The sequence below is a fragment of the Malaclemys terrapin genome, chromosome 4 (assembly GCF_027887155.1).
Source record: "Malaclemys terrapin pileata isolate rMalTer1 chromosome 4, rMalTer1.hap1, whole genome shotgun sequence".
Lineage (NCBI taxonomy): Eukaryota > Metazoa > Chordata > Testudines > Emydidae > Malaclemys > Malaclemys terrapin.
The window spans coordinates 139,764,253-139,782,519 of NC_071508.1; the positions used below are offsets into that span (position 1 = coordinate 139,764,253).

An 18,267-nucleotide genomic window follows, 5' to 3' on the forward strand; every position below is an offset into this window, starting at 1 on the left:
GAAAACAAGCCAAAATACTTCTCTTACCTTCAGTGAAGCTGCCTGTAAGAGTGATTACCACAAACACTTTTCCCTCTGGCTCCAGATCAACCTGAAAAAGATTGGGGGGCAGGGAGAGAAATTATGTTTCAGAATAAAGTCTTCTCTTCGCATGTTAAATTAATCCAATACTTAACGAACATTTAAAGTTGTGTAAGTTATGCTCCTTTAGACCTGATTTTCAGAAATATAGAGCACCCTCAACTCCAATTGCTCACCACCTCTGTGGGGGGAAAAAATCAAGTTCTTAATTCTTTAACAATCCAGTGTGTTGAACAGTCTCATTCTTGCATTAAAATATGTGGGTGAAATAATCAATAGAATCTATATTATTATAATTTGTCAGGCATGTGTAGTGGTAATAAGCCCCTAGGTTATCTGGACAGAATGGAACCTGTAAGGTATATCACCGTTAGTCTGGTGAATTAAAAATGTTTGTTCATTTAGTCCCCTATTATCTTATATTGTGCTTGTTTTAGAGTCACTGGAAAAACATCAGTGCTGTGTATAACATAAGCCCCCGTCTGTGCCTGATCCACAGAAGTTAGGAGTCTCTTACCCCAGCCAGCCAGGGCATGCTGTCCTTTAACTCAAGCTATAGATGGCCACATGAAATAGTTCTGGAGGTCCCAGGTTCAATCTCTGATGATGACCAAGTTGAAGCCCATTACCTTCCAGTTGAAGGAGCCAAGGAATTTTTATTTTGAAACATTTCTTGAAAGTTCACCTCATTTATTGCAGCCTTGCAAAGAATTACTGAAGTTCAAGTCAGCCTGCCACATGGTGTCTATAAAAGCATCTTGCTAATTTTATCCTTGCTAATTTAAAGACAAGCTTCACACCACATGTGTATTGATAATCTTTGCAGAAGAAAAATTCTGAAAATAGAGCTCCCAGGAGGAATGACTAAACACGATAAATTTCCATCTGTCTTTGTGCTGGTCTTAACTTGTTTTAGATGGGAAAAAAATGATTTAACAAGCCACTAAAGCCACCGTTAGATAACAAAGTTTAACACTTACGACAGACATGTTTTAAATACACCTTGCTGTGCAAAAGTAGGTGGGACTGATATACTGTCTAGTAGAACAATGTGTTTTCAGGGGTTGGGTCAATAAAATCCCACAGGATTTTAAAAGTACCCCCAAACTCACCACTTCTGCTCCAAGTAGGGTGACCAGTAGGGTGACCAGATGTCCCGATTTTATAGAGACAGTCCCGATATTTGGGGCTTTTTCTTATATAGCCTCCTACTACTCCCCACCCCCTGTCCTGAGTTTTTCACACTTGCTGTCTGGTCACCCTAGCTCCAAGTGCCAAATGTATATTTTCCAACTTTGCTTTCCTTCACTAACATAAACAAAATGTACACCAGCCAATAAAGAAATTCTGTAAAAAATCTTCCCCCTGGAGTAAGGAAGGAAGACAGAAAGAGAACCAAGACGTGACACATCACTTGAGGCACGCTTGGAAAGTGCTCAGATACCATAGTGATGGCCATGCTGTAATAGCCTGAATAGAAGACTGAATCATAGAATATCAGGGTTGGAAGGGACCTCAGGAGGTCATCTAGTCCAACCCCCTGCTCAAAGCAGGACCAATTCCCAACTAAATCATCCCAGCCAGGGCTTTGTCAAGCCAGACCTTAAAAACCTCTAAGGAAGGAGATTCCAACACCTCCCTAGGTAACCCATTCCAGTGCTTCACCACCCTCTTAGTGAAAAAGTTTTTCCTAATATCCAACCTAGATCTCCACCACTGCAACTTGAGACCATTTCTCCTTGTTCTGTCAATAGTATGGTTGTTCTCAAACTGGGGTTTGAGGACCATTGGTGGGTGGTCTGGAGGACAATTGCTAGCGGTTCACAGAACTCTGGATGATCGTGTGGTGCTAGGTATTACTACTTATTTCCCGCTGCTGAACTGCAATAAAATGCAGTTTAAAAATAGGTTCAACTTGCATTTAACATTGCTGTAGGCACTATATAAGTACTGCATGATCATGAATGGTAGGAGAGGTGGTCCACACAATTGTAAATGGGAGGAGATGTGTTTGACAAGTCAGTCTCTCTACTGAGTTCTGTTGCTAATATTAATGAGTACTGTCTGTTAGCACTATCCAAGAAATGGTGCAGCACCACTACTAGGGAGGCTAATTATAGCTGAACTAAGAAAAGCAAGGAGCAAATGATATTCTGGAAGGGACAGTAAAATGCACCATTCTCACACCTCTCTCATTCCACAGATCTTGGCACCAGTATAGAGAAATACTTTTAAAAAAAATTTAAATTCTCATTCAGAAGTACGAGCAGGTGAATACGAGACACCACAAAGGAGGAAAAGAGCAAAGTAAGGGTGAAAGAAAAGATGGGAGCTAGCATACAACGGTTATTTATACAGCCCAATAGCGGTTCATTGTGCTTTACAGACAAGAAGAATGACAGGTACATGCCTACATGGAATAAAAGACAAGGAAACTCATTGTTTCCTGACAATAGTTTAACCAGAGTTGCTTGGGAATTTTCTACTGAAAAGTTTTTTGGATGGAAAATGTGTCAATTATGCTGAATCCCACCCCGCCCCACACCCTCAATTGGGAAAATCTAAGCTAAATGTGTCGTTTTGAGTCGACATTAATCGATGCATCTGCCTTAGCTGCCACTGTGTCTCATATGCTCCCATTCTCTCTTATGAGATCAGCGCCCTGGCCAGACTACACCTCCCATGATGTCACGTCCCCTGTGGACCTAAATTCCAATCTGACTGGGTTTCTATGCACTCCTTCAACTGTCCTAAATTGTTCTTTTAAAATAAATAAAACTGAGTTATGGGCCTTTGGGAACAGACAGGTCAAGCTTCTGTGGATAAATTCTTCATTTTATCTTGAATATGAGCTAAGTAGGTCTTCAAATGTAAAATCAAAAATATAAAATCTGTCACTATGCATTGTTTTTCTGCTAATTTCATTAGGTGAAGATGCCTCAGGCTTTCACTTCCACATCCAAGAAGAGGAACATTCCCTGTTTCTCTTCTTGAAATTTAATAGTAGAACACAGGACAAATGCTACAGGCCTTAGTCTTTCCGCTGGAGTTCTGCCCAAGTACAGACTGCAGGATTTAGCCATATATATATATTTGATCAACCTTACATAGTTATCTTGATACAGAACAAAAGCACCAAACATGGAGCTTGGAACAGCTTCTGCATGGGCTTTTTGTGGTTTTGCACTCCACTTTAAATATGGTTTGTGCGTCCAAGGTACTACGCAGCTTTAGGAGATTGGTGCTATCACTCATTCTAAAGATACAGCAGGAGACTGTCTACCACATCGAAGAGCCCCAAACTTCTCCCCATTCTAAGGTTGAAGGATATTCAAATCCAGTAAAAGGATTTTGCAGCCATGGTCATAGAGTGTCCCGGTTTCTCCCCCTGCCTCCCTCCCCCGCCCCCCCAAGAGCCCCGAACGGGGCTTTAATTGAGACTCTCTCATGGCACATCCTGGTGGGTTCTGGAAATATATAATGTTCATCCCCTTATATAGTTCTTAAATTATTTTTGCAGTAGCACCACAAGACCCCAATCCAGAGAGCCAGGCACTGTATACCAGAGATATGCTATAGTTCAACCCCACGCCATGGGGCTAGATGCAGGAATTGCTGGGTGAAATCTGTGGCCTGTATTATGCAGGAGGTCAGACTAGATGATCCTAATAGTCTCTGCTGGCCTTAAAATATAGGGACTTCAGGTTTCATTCAAGAAATTGTTACAGTGAAATGATACGATTAAACACGTCAGATTGTCTATAATAGTTTGGATTTTTGACCCGCAATGCTGTCTTTTAAAGGTGACCTTTGACAAGATTGTGAAAAATCCCATATAACATTCATCATTTGAACCAAATCAGAGGTACATGGAAAGAGGTGAAAACAAACTATAAACTTTAACCAGGGGAAGTAATAGAGGAAAATGAAGTGTTAACATCCATCTCCAGCCCGATACTCCCAGGAGTCTGCATGAAACCTGACATGGACAGACAAGCTGCCCTGTCCTAGCAGTTCAAATCTCATTGGATACTCTTGCTTGAGTCCTAGAACTGAGCTCTCGAGGATGAGGCATTGTCGGGAGAAGACTAATGCCTATGGAATCTGCTCGCTGAGGCTCCAATCCAGAAAGGCACATAATTAATTTTAAATACATGAACAGCCACACTGAAGTCATCCCATTTAAGTCAATCTGTCTATTCACATGCTCAACTCTGTGCACAAGTAAGGCTTTCGCTACTGTCTCACATTGCTTTCTCATAAACAAACTACATAACTATGGCCTAGATGAACCTACTAGAAGGTGGGTGCACAACTGGTTGGAAAACTGTATTCAAAGCATAGTTATCCATGGTTCAGAGTCAAGCTGGAACTGCATATCGAGTGGGACACCATAAAAATCTGTCCTGGGTCTGGTTCTTTTCAGTATCTTCATAAATGATTTGGATAATGGCAAAGAGAGTACACTTATACATTTTGTGGACAATACCAAGCTAGGAGGTGTAGCAAGTGCTTTGGAGGATAGGATTAGAATTTCAGAATGATCTTGACAAAGTGGAAAAATAGTATGAAATAAATAGGATGGAATTCAATAAGGACAAATGACAAGTATTACACTAAGGAAAGAATAATCAATTGCACAAATTCAAAATGAGAAAGGAAGGAGTACTGCAGAAAAAGATCTGGGGATTATAGTGGATCACAAACTAAATATGAGTCAACAATGAAATACTGCTGCAAAAAAAGTGAACATTATTCTGGGATATATTAGCAGGAGTGTTATAACCCAGACATGAGAACTAATTCTTCCACTATACACAGAACTTACAAAGCCTCCAGTTCTGGGCATCACATTTCAGGAAAGATGTGGACAAACATAAGAAAGTCCAGAAGACAGCAACAAAAATGATTAGAGGTCTAGAAAACATGACCTACTGAAGAAACTGTGTTTGTTTATTCTGAAGAAAAGAAGACCGAGGGGAGGCATGATAACAGTTTTCAAGTACACATTATTATTTAAGAGGAGCACAGGATAGGAAGTATTGGGTTTAAATTTCAGCAAGGGAGATTTAGGTTAGACATTAAGAAAAACTTCCTAACTGTAAGAGTAGATTAGCACTGAAACAAATTACCTAGGCAGGATGTGGAATCTCCGTCATCGGAGGACTTTAAGAACAGATTAAACAAACACCTGTCAGGGATGGTCTAAATAATACTGAGTCATGTCTCAGTGCAGGGGACTGGACTAGATGATATGTTATGGTCCCTTCCAGTCCTACGTTTCTATGATTCCATACGTAAATGCCTTCCTCGATGTAGGCCCTAGAGCTGAAATCTGGTAATTTTCAGTACATGGTAAAAGGCGTTCCCTAAGAACTGTACTAGTAAGTTTTACTACTTTAACTATATTCAGCATGGATGCAATTATACCAGTATAAAAGTACTTATAATGTTATCGCTTATTTCAGTTCGGGAAGCAAAGTAAACTATATCAGTATAAGACACCTTTATACTGGTATAACTGCACCCACCATAGGACTTATAGTGGTATAACTATATCAGTTAAAAAAAATCATACCCCTTACCAATGTAATTTTACCTATAGAACTATTCTAATGTAAACCAGGCTCTCATTTAATTCATCATCATCACAGCTTGATGCAAGGCATGTACACAATATGAACAAAAGGCAATGTAGAAACTGCACTTTGCCTCTCCTCCTGGAACCCATAAAGGGTTTCAATAAAACGGGGGAAGAGTTTAGGGAATAAAAAATTATCACACCCTGGGAATGTAGTTAGAGAAACTTCCCTTTCTAGTGTTTCCAGTCCCTTGTCTTGAGTAAAAATGCTCACATACAAGAGACACAAATTTTAATTCATCTAAAAAAAACCCACAACATAAGGAATGTGCATGGTAGCGATATTTTTGAAGATGATTTTGAATCACATGTCCCCTGGCCTATAAGAGGATAAGGAAGCATTGCTCAAGAAGGATTTTCAAGGGTGCTTTACATTTATGACACCATGCTGTGATGAAGGCAGGAAATCATTGCATTCAGATTCCTGTGAGCTCCCATACAAACAAGAGTGTTGGAGGCTACACCTAGAATATTTTACAGCCTGATATTACAGATATTATGAAGGCAAGGGTAAACTGAGAGGCACAAGCAGTTTACGTAACATATTCTGAGCAGTATACAACATTCTACTGGACTTCCCCCCCTCCCACCCCCCATCACTTTATTTACCAGACCCAGGAATGTGCCTTTTTCATCCAACAGAAGTTCTGGTAGAATTTTGTCAGTCACTAAAGAACTATACACATACATTGTTTATGTGTATTTTTTAGTATAAGACTTTTTCACGGTGTTCTATTATTAAGTAATAGGACTTAAGCACTTCAAAAGGGAGCAGCTAATATGGGACAGTCCCTCAAGCCACGGAAGGTGTCACCACATCCAGCAAATGCTTGGTTACAGAGCATATCAGGCCAGGACTATGTGCAGACAAGACTCCCATAACTTCAATACCAGTTGTAATGACTGGATCCTAAGTCTATAACTACAATACCCGCGCTGATATAAAGGCAAATGTCATCCATACACCAAGTTTGCTTCTCGTGTTCGCTTTCTTTTCATTGCAAAGTTAACTGTAGCTGCTTAAATTGTATTTTTATGGAAGAGGAGGAAACAGAAGTTACAGTTTTATCACTTTAGAAATTATTAAAAGTGAGAGCAGATCAGATTAATCAGATTCTTTTGGGAAGGTGGAGTTGATACAGATCTCTCTCCACAAGTGATTTCCAGGAAGCACAGAGAAGCACAACAATATAATCAGGGGGCTGGATGAAATGCATATGGAGAACCCTGTATAATTTTTCCAAGAGATGAGCAAGAGATATTTGGAGTGAGGAGCATTATTTAGGGTGAAACAAGAGGGTATAGGTAGGAGAAGTGAGAGAGAGCATTCAGACTGAATAGCAGAGAAATTTCACTGACAGCAAGATCATTGGGCTACAGAATAGTTTCCATAGAGAAGTGGTGGGACAATGCTTGGAACATTTAAAATTAGAGTGGAAAATGGACAACAGGGAATAATCCTGCATTGGCTCAACTACAAAAATAAAGAGTCTTAATTTTCTCATTCCATTTATACTGATTTCGTATGCTCATCTGTGTGCCTCACAACATTAAGTATACAATACAAACCAAACTCATGGCATGCAATATGACTGCCTGCGTGATAACATCATATTATTTACTCATGTGCATAACATAATACTTGCTCACATAATACTAAATAGTAAACCCACCTGGCCACATTGTAATCTTCAATCCACTCCTTCCGCAAATTGTTGTGGGCGGGGGAGAGGGAGATTTTTTATTTTATTTTGCAGAGTGCCCAGGAAGTTAACAAACCTGGACTCTAACAGACTGGTAGGGCGGTGAATGCCCATCAGCCTATTATTAGTTGACTTACCGGACTTTTCCATCTCTAGTATCTATAATGGAGATTAAAAAGCCTATGCCACTTTACAAAAGGAGGAAGGGATAATGCCAGGTGACCTGGCCAAATTACCCCTGTATGAAAATAGCTGCAGTACAGTACTTCGGCCCTAATTAAAAATGCACTAAAGCACCTGTTCTAACTTGGTAGAACTTAAAGTTGAACATGTGCTTGAATGTTTTGCTGAATCATAGCCTTGAAGGTACTGCGTGTGCTGCTGTTGAGAACCCTAAGGCCTGTCTTGTTTAACTATGGTGTCACCTCACTCCCATAATAGAACATACTGCTTTGATAGTAAAAGCACTATAAAAAACTAAATAGGGCTTTATACTCTATTCTGTAAGCAGAGCTACTCACACAAGGCCCAATCTTGAAAGGTGCTAAGTGCCCTTAATTCCAAATGACTTCAGTGGGAGATAAAGATGTTCAGCACCCTACAGGATCAGGCCCCAAATTACTATTTTACACACTACCTCCAGGTGAAGTTGGAGACTGGCATCACTCAGATCCATATTAAAATCTTTATACTGAAAATCAGACAGAAGTTATTAACGCCTCTCCTCCTAAGTCTGAGTTTAAAAGTCAATGAATACAAGGAAGCAGAGAGACCGAAACGAAGGATTCTTCAGTCATAGACCTTCATGTACATAATAGAAACTAGTCAAGTATGAATCATCAGAGGTAGAGGCTCGGAAAACAATCTCCAAGGAGGAAAACCTCTCAGGCAACACATCAACACCCACTAAACCTGAAGAGCAGGTACTGCCAGTCAGCTTCCAAGACAGAGCTTGGCATTCTTCCATGAATATTTCACCATGTCTGAGAAAAGAAGGAAGAGGAGAAAACCTAGAGGGAGGCCTTAATTTCCATTATCTCCCTGCCAGTTTCTGTCTAAATCTGAGAACAGTGTGAGTAAACCCAACCTCTAGAATACAAAGGAGGAATGTTCAATAGTCTTTACGCCATGAATACGAATTCCTGCAGAAATGAGATTCAATGAATAGGGACAACTCCCTACCCTAGCACAGTGTTTCCCAAATGGTGGGTCTTTCCCAGGAAGGTTTTAGGCGGGTTGCAGGCCTGGTGCGAAGAGGAGACCAAGGGAAGGGACAGGAGGAGGGCTGGAGTGCAAGTTCACCCAGTACTCACTCCGCAGCAGTTGCTCCTGTCTCACGGGGCTGGGCCCAGCTCCTCGCTCAGGGTGTTGCGACCTGGTGCACAGGGTCACAGCGCCATTCAGATTTGGCCTGGCTGTCCCTCCATCATGACACATCTAGATTACTCATTCTTTTTTCCATCATGCATTTCATGGATTGACACAGCTGCATGCACCATGAAGCATCTGAGATTGACTTCTCTGGACTGTCATATGGCAGGCATGGCATTTCTAATGTCAAAGTACTTCAGTAAGCCGAAACTGTTTATTTGCCAGAAAAAGGGTATGTAATTAGCAGTTATGCCAACAGGCCTACAAAAATGGATTAACTTGCTGCTTTCCCCTTCCACAAACGGTAGTGTAACCCGCTGATAAGGCCTTTCTTTTTCATTTTTTATTTGTTTTGAGCTGGGTTGTTATTTTTTATTAATTTCTGGGAGTTTATTTAAAAGTTTTAAAAACAAGGGGGGGGGGAATCAATAAAAAACAAAACTAAAAAGCACCAGGCAAGGGGGTGCGGCGCCTGCTACTTTATGGGGACGGGTAACTCACCATTTTGCAGGTGAAGAAGCCTTCTGCACCCCGCAGCAACTGGGCAGCCACAGCTCCATGCCCGTCTCACTCTCCCACTGCAGAGAGGAAGCAAATGGGGCCACGCTGAAGAGCCAAGGTCAGAAGAGGAGGGAAGGCTACAGCCTGAGAGTACTGACACACACCCCCTCTTGGACAGAGACCCCTTTGGACTCTGCTGGCCATTCAGCACAGCCTTGTCTGCTTCCCCTGCAAAAAATTCTTGGGCCCCAAAAAAGCCAAAATGTGGGTGAAAAAAAAATTGGTAAAACCCAAATATTGGCTTTAAAAAAAAAATAGGGAGGGGATTTTTCATGGTAAAAAAATTATTAGATGCCGATAGCAAAGAACCTTAGCCATTGGTCAGTATGTGTTACGTTCTCCCTCTGTGCCCAGTCTACAGAGAATGTGTCTGTTCTAACCCCAGCTAAAAAGCCAGAACTCTTCAGCTCAGACTGTAGCTACTCGTGCTTTCAGCTCTGGAGGTCCCTGGTTCAGTCCCCAGAGTGATGACAAAACTGTGGCCCTCATAAAAGGACATCATGAAAACAGGTTTCAAAAAATGTTTACCTCGTTCTGAGTTTAGTTACAGTCAAAGCTTGCCATGGATATAAAATATCTTAAAGTAACCACTTCACTGCCATCTGCATAGCATTGTAAAGTTAATGGAATTTCTCCCCCCCCCCCCCAATTCATATTGGTGGGAATTTAGTCTTTTTAATAACACCTATAACCAGTTATTCCAGCCACTGTTCTAATATCTTATCTTCATTCTGATGTATGTTCCAGGATGGGTGCTTAAAGCATTATTTCTTTTTTAGTAATGTTACAAAATTACAGGCTGTCGGCCAACTATGAATAGGATCATTAAAACAATCAAACATAGCTAACCCAAATCACTAACCTGAAGTCTTTAGTCAGTTTTACTCAAGAAAAAGCTTACTGACTTCAATGGGACCTTTGTCCAAGTAAGGTTTTATGATTTCTGGTAAAATCATTCCATTCACACGAAACACTTGTTGATAAACCTACTTGATAGGACACATAAACCAAAAAACTTTGAGGATGGTATTTTCAAAAGTATTGCCTTAATTCTACTCCCATTTAAATCAATGGGAGTTTCACCACTAACTTCAGTCGGAGTGGGTTAAGCTAATGCTGACTGCTTTTGCAAATCCACCACCCCTAATGCACTGCAAACCCCAGAATAAAGAACCTTGTTTATAATTCCTTGTGACTGGTCTTTTATTTCTGTAGTAGAATGCCCTATTGTGGTTTAATAGAAGAATCTGGTTTAGGTACTCTGCAAATATAAACTACCCAGGGAGCATACATGAAAAAAAAAATCAATATCTATGGTCCCTTTCTTTGGGGACTATTGTCCACTTATTCCTGAATTGATTAAATAAAAATAGAAAAACTAATCAAAACCCAAACTACAGTCTTACTGTAGAGCTATCGTGCACATATATTCTTATTACCATACCATCTAAGTACCTCAAAGTCTTTAACATATTTATCCTCACAACATCCATTTTAGGTAGGGAAATGCCATTTTACAAATGGGGAACTGAGGTAGAAAGACAGGCTAAGTGACTTGCCCAAGAGCACACAGGAGTTTGTTGCATAACAGGGACTTGCACCCAGGTCTCATGAGCCCTCAGCTAGTGCCCAACCCCTGAACCATCTTTTGTCACCAAGGATGAGACTGTTTTGGGGAGATCACCTTTCCATATCTGGAGCATGCTATATGTGAATCACTGGGTGAAAAAAAAAAGGCCAAGAAGAAATGCAACAAGGGTCCAGACTTTCACAAGCGCTCAGCACCCACAAACAGGGCCAAATTTTCAAAGGAGTGCAGCATGTTGGGTGCAGGCTGCCCAAAAGCATCATACTGGGAGCTGCAGGAAGAGGAGCTTTGAAAATCTGGCCCTTATTTAGGTGCATAAAGGGAAGCAGAGCTCTTTTAAAAATCTGGTCCTGGATCGCTTAGCTCTCAAGTTAATAGCGTTTTTCTGATTTCATGGTAAGGGCATGTCGGTGAGAAGTGTTAGATGGCCACGCACACTTGCTGCTGTCTTGTCATCAATAACCTTTTAAGCACTATGCAGGGTGGGAGTTTTACCACAGAATTCTGTGCGACTGCCTGGGCTCAGTCACGCTAGTGAGTGCGACTTCCTGCCCTATGTGGCTACTGCATTCAGGCAGCACAACATTATACCGCTGTGGGAAACATTTCTTATTCAACTGGGGAAAGAGCAATGTTCAGTGTTCAGCTGATAGAACATTTAGCTCTCCCTCACACTTTATATGTGACAGAAGACTGCAGACGAGCCTAACATACTATTGCCTCAAATTATCCCCTGCCATGGAAAATCCCACAGGAGGGGGCTCTGAGAGAAGAGGGCTGCACATAATGGGGACTTTAACCATCTTTGTACCTGTAACTGTGAAGACATCATCTGGTTGAAAGTTATTCTAACATTCTGTTGCCCCTTTTTTGACCCAGGTGATTAGTCAAAGTACAGGGTTTTAGGGATAGTCTAGCTGGAAGTAGAAATTGATGGAGTCTGACATTTTCTTTGATGCAATCTTGTGTATTTACAAGAATATGCTAAGTCTTGTGTCTCAATGCAGAAGGAACCAAGAATTTGCTCTTCAGCTTCTTCCAGGGTCACACTATGCTTACAGGTTTCTGCTTGCCCCTTCCTCTCACTCTGTTCTTGTCTGTTCTCAGTTTTTGTACGAGCACTCTTCCCACAAGCACTCACACATATATATATATACACATATGCCCCACCTAAAACAATACTCAGCCCAAAGTTCCTGGGCGGGTTCACATATCCCTTTTATCTTAACTATAAGCATAAGCCCCTATGTTAATAGAAGGGTAAGTTCACACCAGTCAATCTCAATGAGGTTTTAACTCAACCTATAACAAGGTTTCACCAAGCTCATAACAATACATCAGCCATCAATGGCTCCCAGGGGCTATTATAGTAGCCAGGTGCAGAGAGAGCCCAATCATACTCCCAAACTTCTTACACTACACTACAGCTGGAGGGTGGCATATCATGTGCTATTGTGGCTCTAAATCATTGCAGGGGAAATCTTCAGTGGACAGAATGGTTGGGATAAGGCTTCTTTGCATTACTGGTGAATCAGATCATGGGAATTTGGTGACTGTGCTGGGAAATGGAGCTAAATCTGCACACAACTTTTCACATTAGAACTCATTTTGTTATGAGAGAAAGCGCATCAAACGCCACTGTGCGTAATCCACCATTGGACATGTGGTTATCTCCTGCTCTTTTCAAATAGGGATCATGGGATCATTAAAACTTCCAAATGAGTGAAAATTGAGAAAGCCACAGGACCACGGAATTGAAGTTTTGCAAATACAGGGCTCCATTTTCAGACATTCATGCAGACTGTTACCACAAAGAAACCCCAAAACATCCCATAACTGTTGCCATGTGTATGTGATTACCCAGTTTGCATGTGCAATCACAGTAAATGTGCGTGCAAAACAACTGCACACACCATTGAACACACACATGTCTGAAAGTAGGCCCAGAGTATTTGTTCTCATGACAGACCTTCCAGGGGCTTTGACAAAGGAAGACTCAATTTGATTTCTCCTGTAGACAGTGGTGGTTAGTCAAGAAACTCTGCTGGCTAATTGTTTAGTAATGGAAGGGAGACTCAACTCTTAACAAGAGAAAGACATGAATATCCAATGGCTTGTGCAGCTGTTGAAACCTCACCCCTCTTCATACACCCGCTTGCTCACTCTGTTCCCCCTTTTCCCCCCCCACCCTTCCCCCCCAAGAGGTCTGGAATGTATCTCGATTAACTCAGTATACGGTGGCAAAAAACCCAGGGAATTGCTACACTCGCTATTTCCAATAAAAAAACTAAATAAATTAAAGAAATAATTAAAAGAAAATACAGACAACTGGCATGTGGGCAGACTTTCCAGAACAGAAACACTTGAAATACCACAAGAAAAAAAGTACGTTTGTGGTGTTTCTCAGTACTAAAACAACACTACAAAGCCTGTGCCAGACTCTTTTGTGGAAGGAAGTGCATGGGTTTGTGGATGAATTTTGGGTTTAGGGCAACCCAGAATTCTCAGATACTGCTCATCCCAAATAAAGGCCTACTTTCCTCCAGGGTCCCCATTGGAGGTGTGACCCTTTGACTTTCTGTCTGGGAAGAAACAGAAAGCTTGTTCATTTGGCTCCAGAGGAAACTCCAGAAATAAACGGAGAAAGAGGGACACAACTGCTAGGAGGAGCAGCAGCAGTAACAGGGTTCTTGGCCTTGAGGCACTCTCCTTTGCTTGAACTGAGTTTTAATAGCACATCTGAGCAAGCCTAGGAGTCATTCACAACTTTAAAGCTTACATTGAGCAACAAGGACTGTATTAAGATCTAAGGGTCTTCTGTACAAGACATTGCTTCTATAGTGTTGGACATCTTGTACCTGCTAGCCACACGGCCACCGCCATTGCTACCCATGGATTTATAGCAATGAAAGACTGGAGAAATAAGACCTTGGTGTCTACATCTTTACCTCTGGTGACTGTAACTCATGTGATTATGGAGTCCTAGGATATTTGCAGATATTTACATCTTGAATAAAACTAACATTTCTATTGTGATCCTACTTAATTTCCTTGGGTACTTAGTACGGCTTTGTTCTTGGATACAAAATTCTGGAAGACTATTATGGTAATGATTACAGGATTATGGTATAATCTTATATTTGTTGGGATTTCTTTTTATACAAATCTCTGTTAACTCTCAGAAATAGCCTCTATGGCGGTTTCTAATCAGCCATTGCATTTAATTCACTTTGGTCTATTGCTGCCATTCCATTTTTGCCCAGTAGTTTTTCTTCTATTGGGAAAATAAACATTCACTAAATACAGTAACAAACATGTAAGCCTACTGAATTCCCCAGATTTGGTCACCCAAATTGTTCATGCCACAGGGAGAAAGATGAAAAGTCTCCCTTTAAGCTAATGAGGTGATACTCCAATAATGTTTAAGAGACCTGACTGGCTTTTGCCAAGCCCAGCATCATCATCTTAATTATAGCAAAAATTAAGGTTACCATGGTATATCACAGTTTACTGAAAAAGTGAAATTATTTAGTGTTTCGTACCTACAGTGATGGGCACAGAAAAAAAACCCAAGCAGACATATCTCTAAGCACTTTTATCTTGCAGGAAGGAAACTGGGGGCTACATGACGTGGAAACTAAAATGCAACATTTTAAAACAGTGCAAAAAGTACTGCTGCTCTGTTTAAAAAAGTGTCTGGTGGATTTAATTTCCCCAAATATTAGCAGAATATTTAAGGAAAGGTACAGGCAGTTATTACATGAGCTACCAGTACTATATTCCAAATTGTATTTAGAAATAGGATATCTCCATTAATTTCTATTTCTATCTCCTAGAACTGGAAGGGACCTTGAAAGGTCATCGAGTCCAGCCCCCTGCCTTCACTAGCAGGACCAAGTACTGATTTTGTCCCAGATCCCCAAGTGGCCCCCTCAAGGATTGAACTCACAACCCTGGGTTTAGCAGGCCAATGCTCAAACCACTGAGCTATCCCTCCCCCCAGGATAGCCATTTCTTGGATGGCAACTATTCAGTTTATATATGTGCAGAGACCATGAATTTCAGCTATGATTATCACTTGCCTAGGCTATGCTTCCAGACCCACTGTGTTATAACAACAAAATCTACCTCCGATATTGTGCTTTTCAGCCCAGTTCTCAAAGTGCAGCACAAAGGATGCAAATCTCACTATCCCAATTTTACAGATAGGGAAACTGAAGCAAAGAGATCTGCTTAAGGTCACCCAGCAGGCAGGCTGGTAGAAGACAGCGGAACATAACCTAGGTCTCTTGAGACCCAAGACAGTACCCTATCTGACAAGACATAATGCCTTACAATTGCAAGGGCTTGCAATATCAATGAATACAATACACTTTTTGATTCCATAGAATCCCCCAAAGCCTGTGAGGCAAAATTGCTCTTTCCTCCTGGAAGAAAAAGCAAACCTCTCTCTTCCTAATCATTACAAAATACTGCTCTAGTTGCATTATCTGAAAATCTGTCATTGATGCAATCCTCTGGGGAGAGGGTCCAATTTTGTGTACAAATTAATTTTTTTTCTCTTAATTAATTGGCTTCTCAGAGTTGGTAAGACAACTCCCACCTGTTTATGCTCTCTGTATGTGTGTATATATATCTCCTCAATATATGTTCCATTCTATATGCATCCGAAGAAGTGGGCTGTAGTCCACGAAAGCTTATGCTCTAATAAATTTGTTAGTCTCTAAGGTGCCACAAGTACTCCTGTTCTTCTTTTTGCGGATACAGACTAACACGGCTGCTACTCTGAAACCTACAAATTAATAGTTCGCTTATTATAGTTTTGGCAAAAGTGTGGGTTTCACGTTTCACATGATGGAGGAGAGGCATATAGGCCTATGTAGTCAGAAACCGTCTACAACATTGCATATGCAATTCAGACCTGCAGCTGCACCCATTTAAAAGCCTAACTACATTATTAAAACCTCTAGCTAGGTATCTAAAAGGGAGCAATCAATTGCTATCTTTATCAGATGCTGGATTAACATCTATCTGACAATACGGGCTATGACGACATGGAGAGGTCTAATCATTTGTGCTTATGTGATTCTTGGCAGGTCATGGATTAATTACATTCTTTCTCTACTGCCAATTTTCTGGCATTTGACTATATTACGGGATAGTCTGTATTTTGACTCCTCGTCCTTATAAAGTTGCACTATGATATCTCCTTGATAGCTCTCAAGAACATATTGTTAAAGCTGTACCAACTTTTGGCCATCTCGCCTTTTAGACAAGGTGTTTCCAAAGATGGAGTACCAAGGAGTGTACTCCCCCAGCATTCCTGGGGGTATTATGTTTGCTCCTAGTCTATAGATCTAATGCCTACAGATGTTGCCACTCATTTGGGTGTCCTAATCACATTAGGTGTGGCTCTAGGAGACACAGCTAAGACTTTATTCAGTAACCAGAATGTAGGATAGGATTCAATATTCAATTGACAACATCCATGAGCTCCATTGTGCCATGTTTGGAAATATGATATTTCTATTCTACTCAATTTCTGTCCTACTTTATTTTTAAAAAGTTAAATCAGTGAAGTAGTTGTAAGAGAGTGACACCTAAAAAAGATATTAAACTGATAAGAACAGATACTACACTTGACCAGAGCTCGGAGAGCCGGGATATGCTCCATATTTCTACAGCAAAGATTAGTTTTAAAACATTCCTTGAACCTCAAAACTTAAGTTGTACAATAAGAAACTACTGTCAAAGCCCTCAGGCAATTTTTAGTACCATCAACTCTGGGATCATGGTTATGTAGTCAAGGAAAAACAACAAAAGAGATGATCTCACTGTGCCTTTGCAAACTTATAGTCACAGTTACCACTCTAGTGGCTGTGTTCAGAGGGGAAGGGGCTAAAGAGGGCCTCCAGACTTCTGCAGGTCTGCTAGTGTACGTGAGCCTGATGTTCAACCTCCATTTGCAAAATGAGATAAGTCTGGTGTTAGTAATGAAAGCCCCTAACCATAGGGCATATGTCTACACTGCAATTAAAAATCTGCTGCTGGCCCATGCCAACTGACTAGGGCTTGTGGCGTTCGGGCTAAGAGGCTGTTTAATTGCGATGTAGATGTTCAGACTCGGGCTGGAGCTCGGGCTCTGGGACACAGAGATGGGAGGGACCCCATAATTTTGCATGTATAATTGGGATGTTTTCCAATATGCATTGCTTTGCATTTCTCAACATTGAATTTCACCTGCCATTTTGTTGCCCTGTCACCTAGTTTTGTGAGATCCCTTTGTAAGTCCAAAGCAGACTGCGAAGAGTTAACATACACTGATGCTACTGAAGGATATACGGTTATTATTGCTAATCACATTCCTATGTGAACCCAGGCATTGCCAAACTGTGGAGTGGCCTGCAAAGTTCCAAGTGCAGCAGCCAAGGCTCTCCTCTTTAATATGAAACTTTTGTCTGGGAACACAAGTTGCAGCATGCAAAGCTCCACCTTGATCCCAGTGGAAGATGGGTAGCATTCATTGCCACGCCTCCATACTTCAGAGGAGAGCTGTCATATGCTCTGCTTAACACCGCTGGTGCCTGCTGTATTGTCACAGCAGCCCACAGTCTGTCTTGGTGTCAATACTTTATTTGATAAAAACACACACGTTTAACCCATAGCCTCCTAAACATTAGCTAGTAGAATAAGTGTAAATTCCACCCTGGAAGGAACGCTTCCCCATCTGGATGTCACTGCCATCATGTCCTTTACACTGTAATTCTGTCTCTTTCCTGCGGAGTGGACACAGCTCTTTCAGAGGTGCAATCTCCTACTGTGGGGTTCTCATGCCATGATTTTTTAAAAACCTCTAAATGCCCATTTAGAGTTATAGCCATAGAGACTTCATTACTAGAGGAGAGAAGTCTCTAGAGGACATTTTCATTAATCTTCTTTTAAAGGAAGGTGTTTGAATAACTTCATTGCTTTAAGATGCACCGAGTGCTGTAACATACAGCTTATAAACAAGATTAGATCTAGCTCTGTAAGTGGCATGTCAGATCATCCTGTTAATGACACGGAAAAAATAAATGCAAATGGTATGGCTCCTTTGGCATCTGACAGATGATATAGCCATATGAAAGTCCTTAAGAACAGAAATTAAACACAAAGTACCACACAACTCCTACTATGTATAACATTTACTGAGCTATAGATAAGATTATAGAAATCAAGGGCCAAACCCTCAGCTGCTGTAACGAGGAATAACTTCATTGACTCTGAGCTATGCAGCTCAGAACCAGGTCCTCACTCTAACTTAACTGACACTTCATGATGTA

At 41.0% G+C, this 18,267-nt stretch overlaps 1 protein-coding gene across 1 annotated transcript in view; it reads right to left on the reverse strand.

Moving 5' to 3' along the window:
* PRKCH (protein kinase C eta) overlaps nt 1-18,267 on the reverse strand; it is a 172,263-nt gene that overhangs the window by 141,284 nt on the left and 12,712 nt on the right. Inside the window, exon 2 of the mRNA XM_054028325.1 lies at nt 28-91. Coding sequence (XP_053884300.1) covers nt 28-91 — 64 coding nt within the window. The remainder of the gene's footprint in view (nt 1-27; nt 92-18,267) is intronic.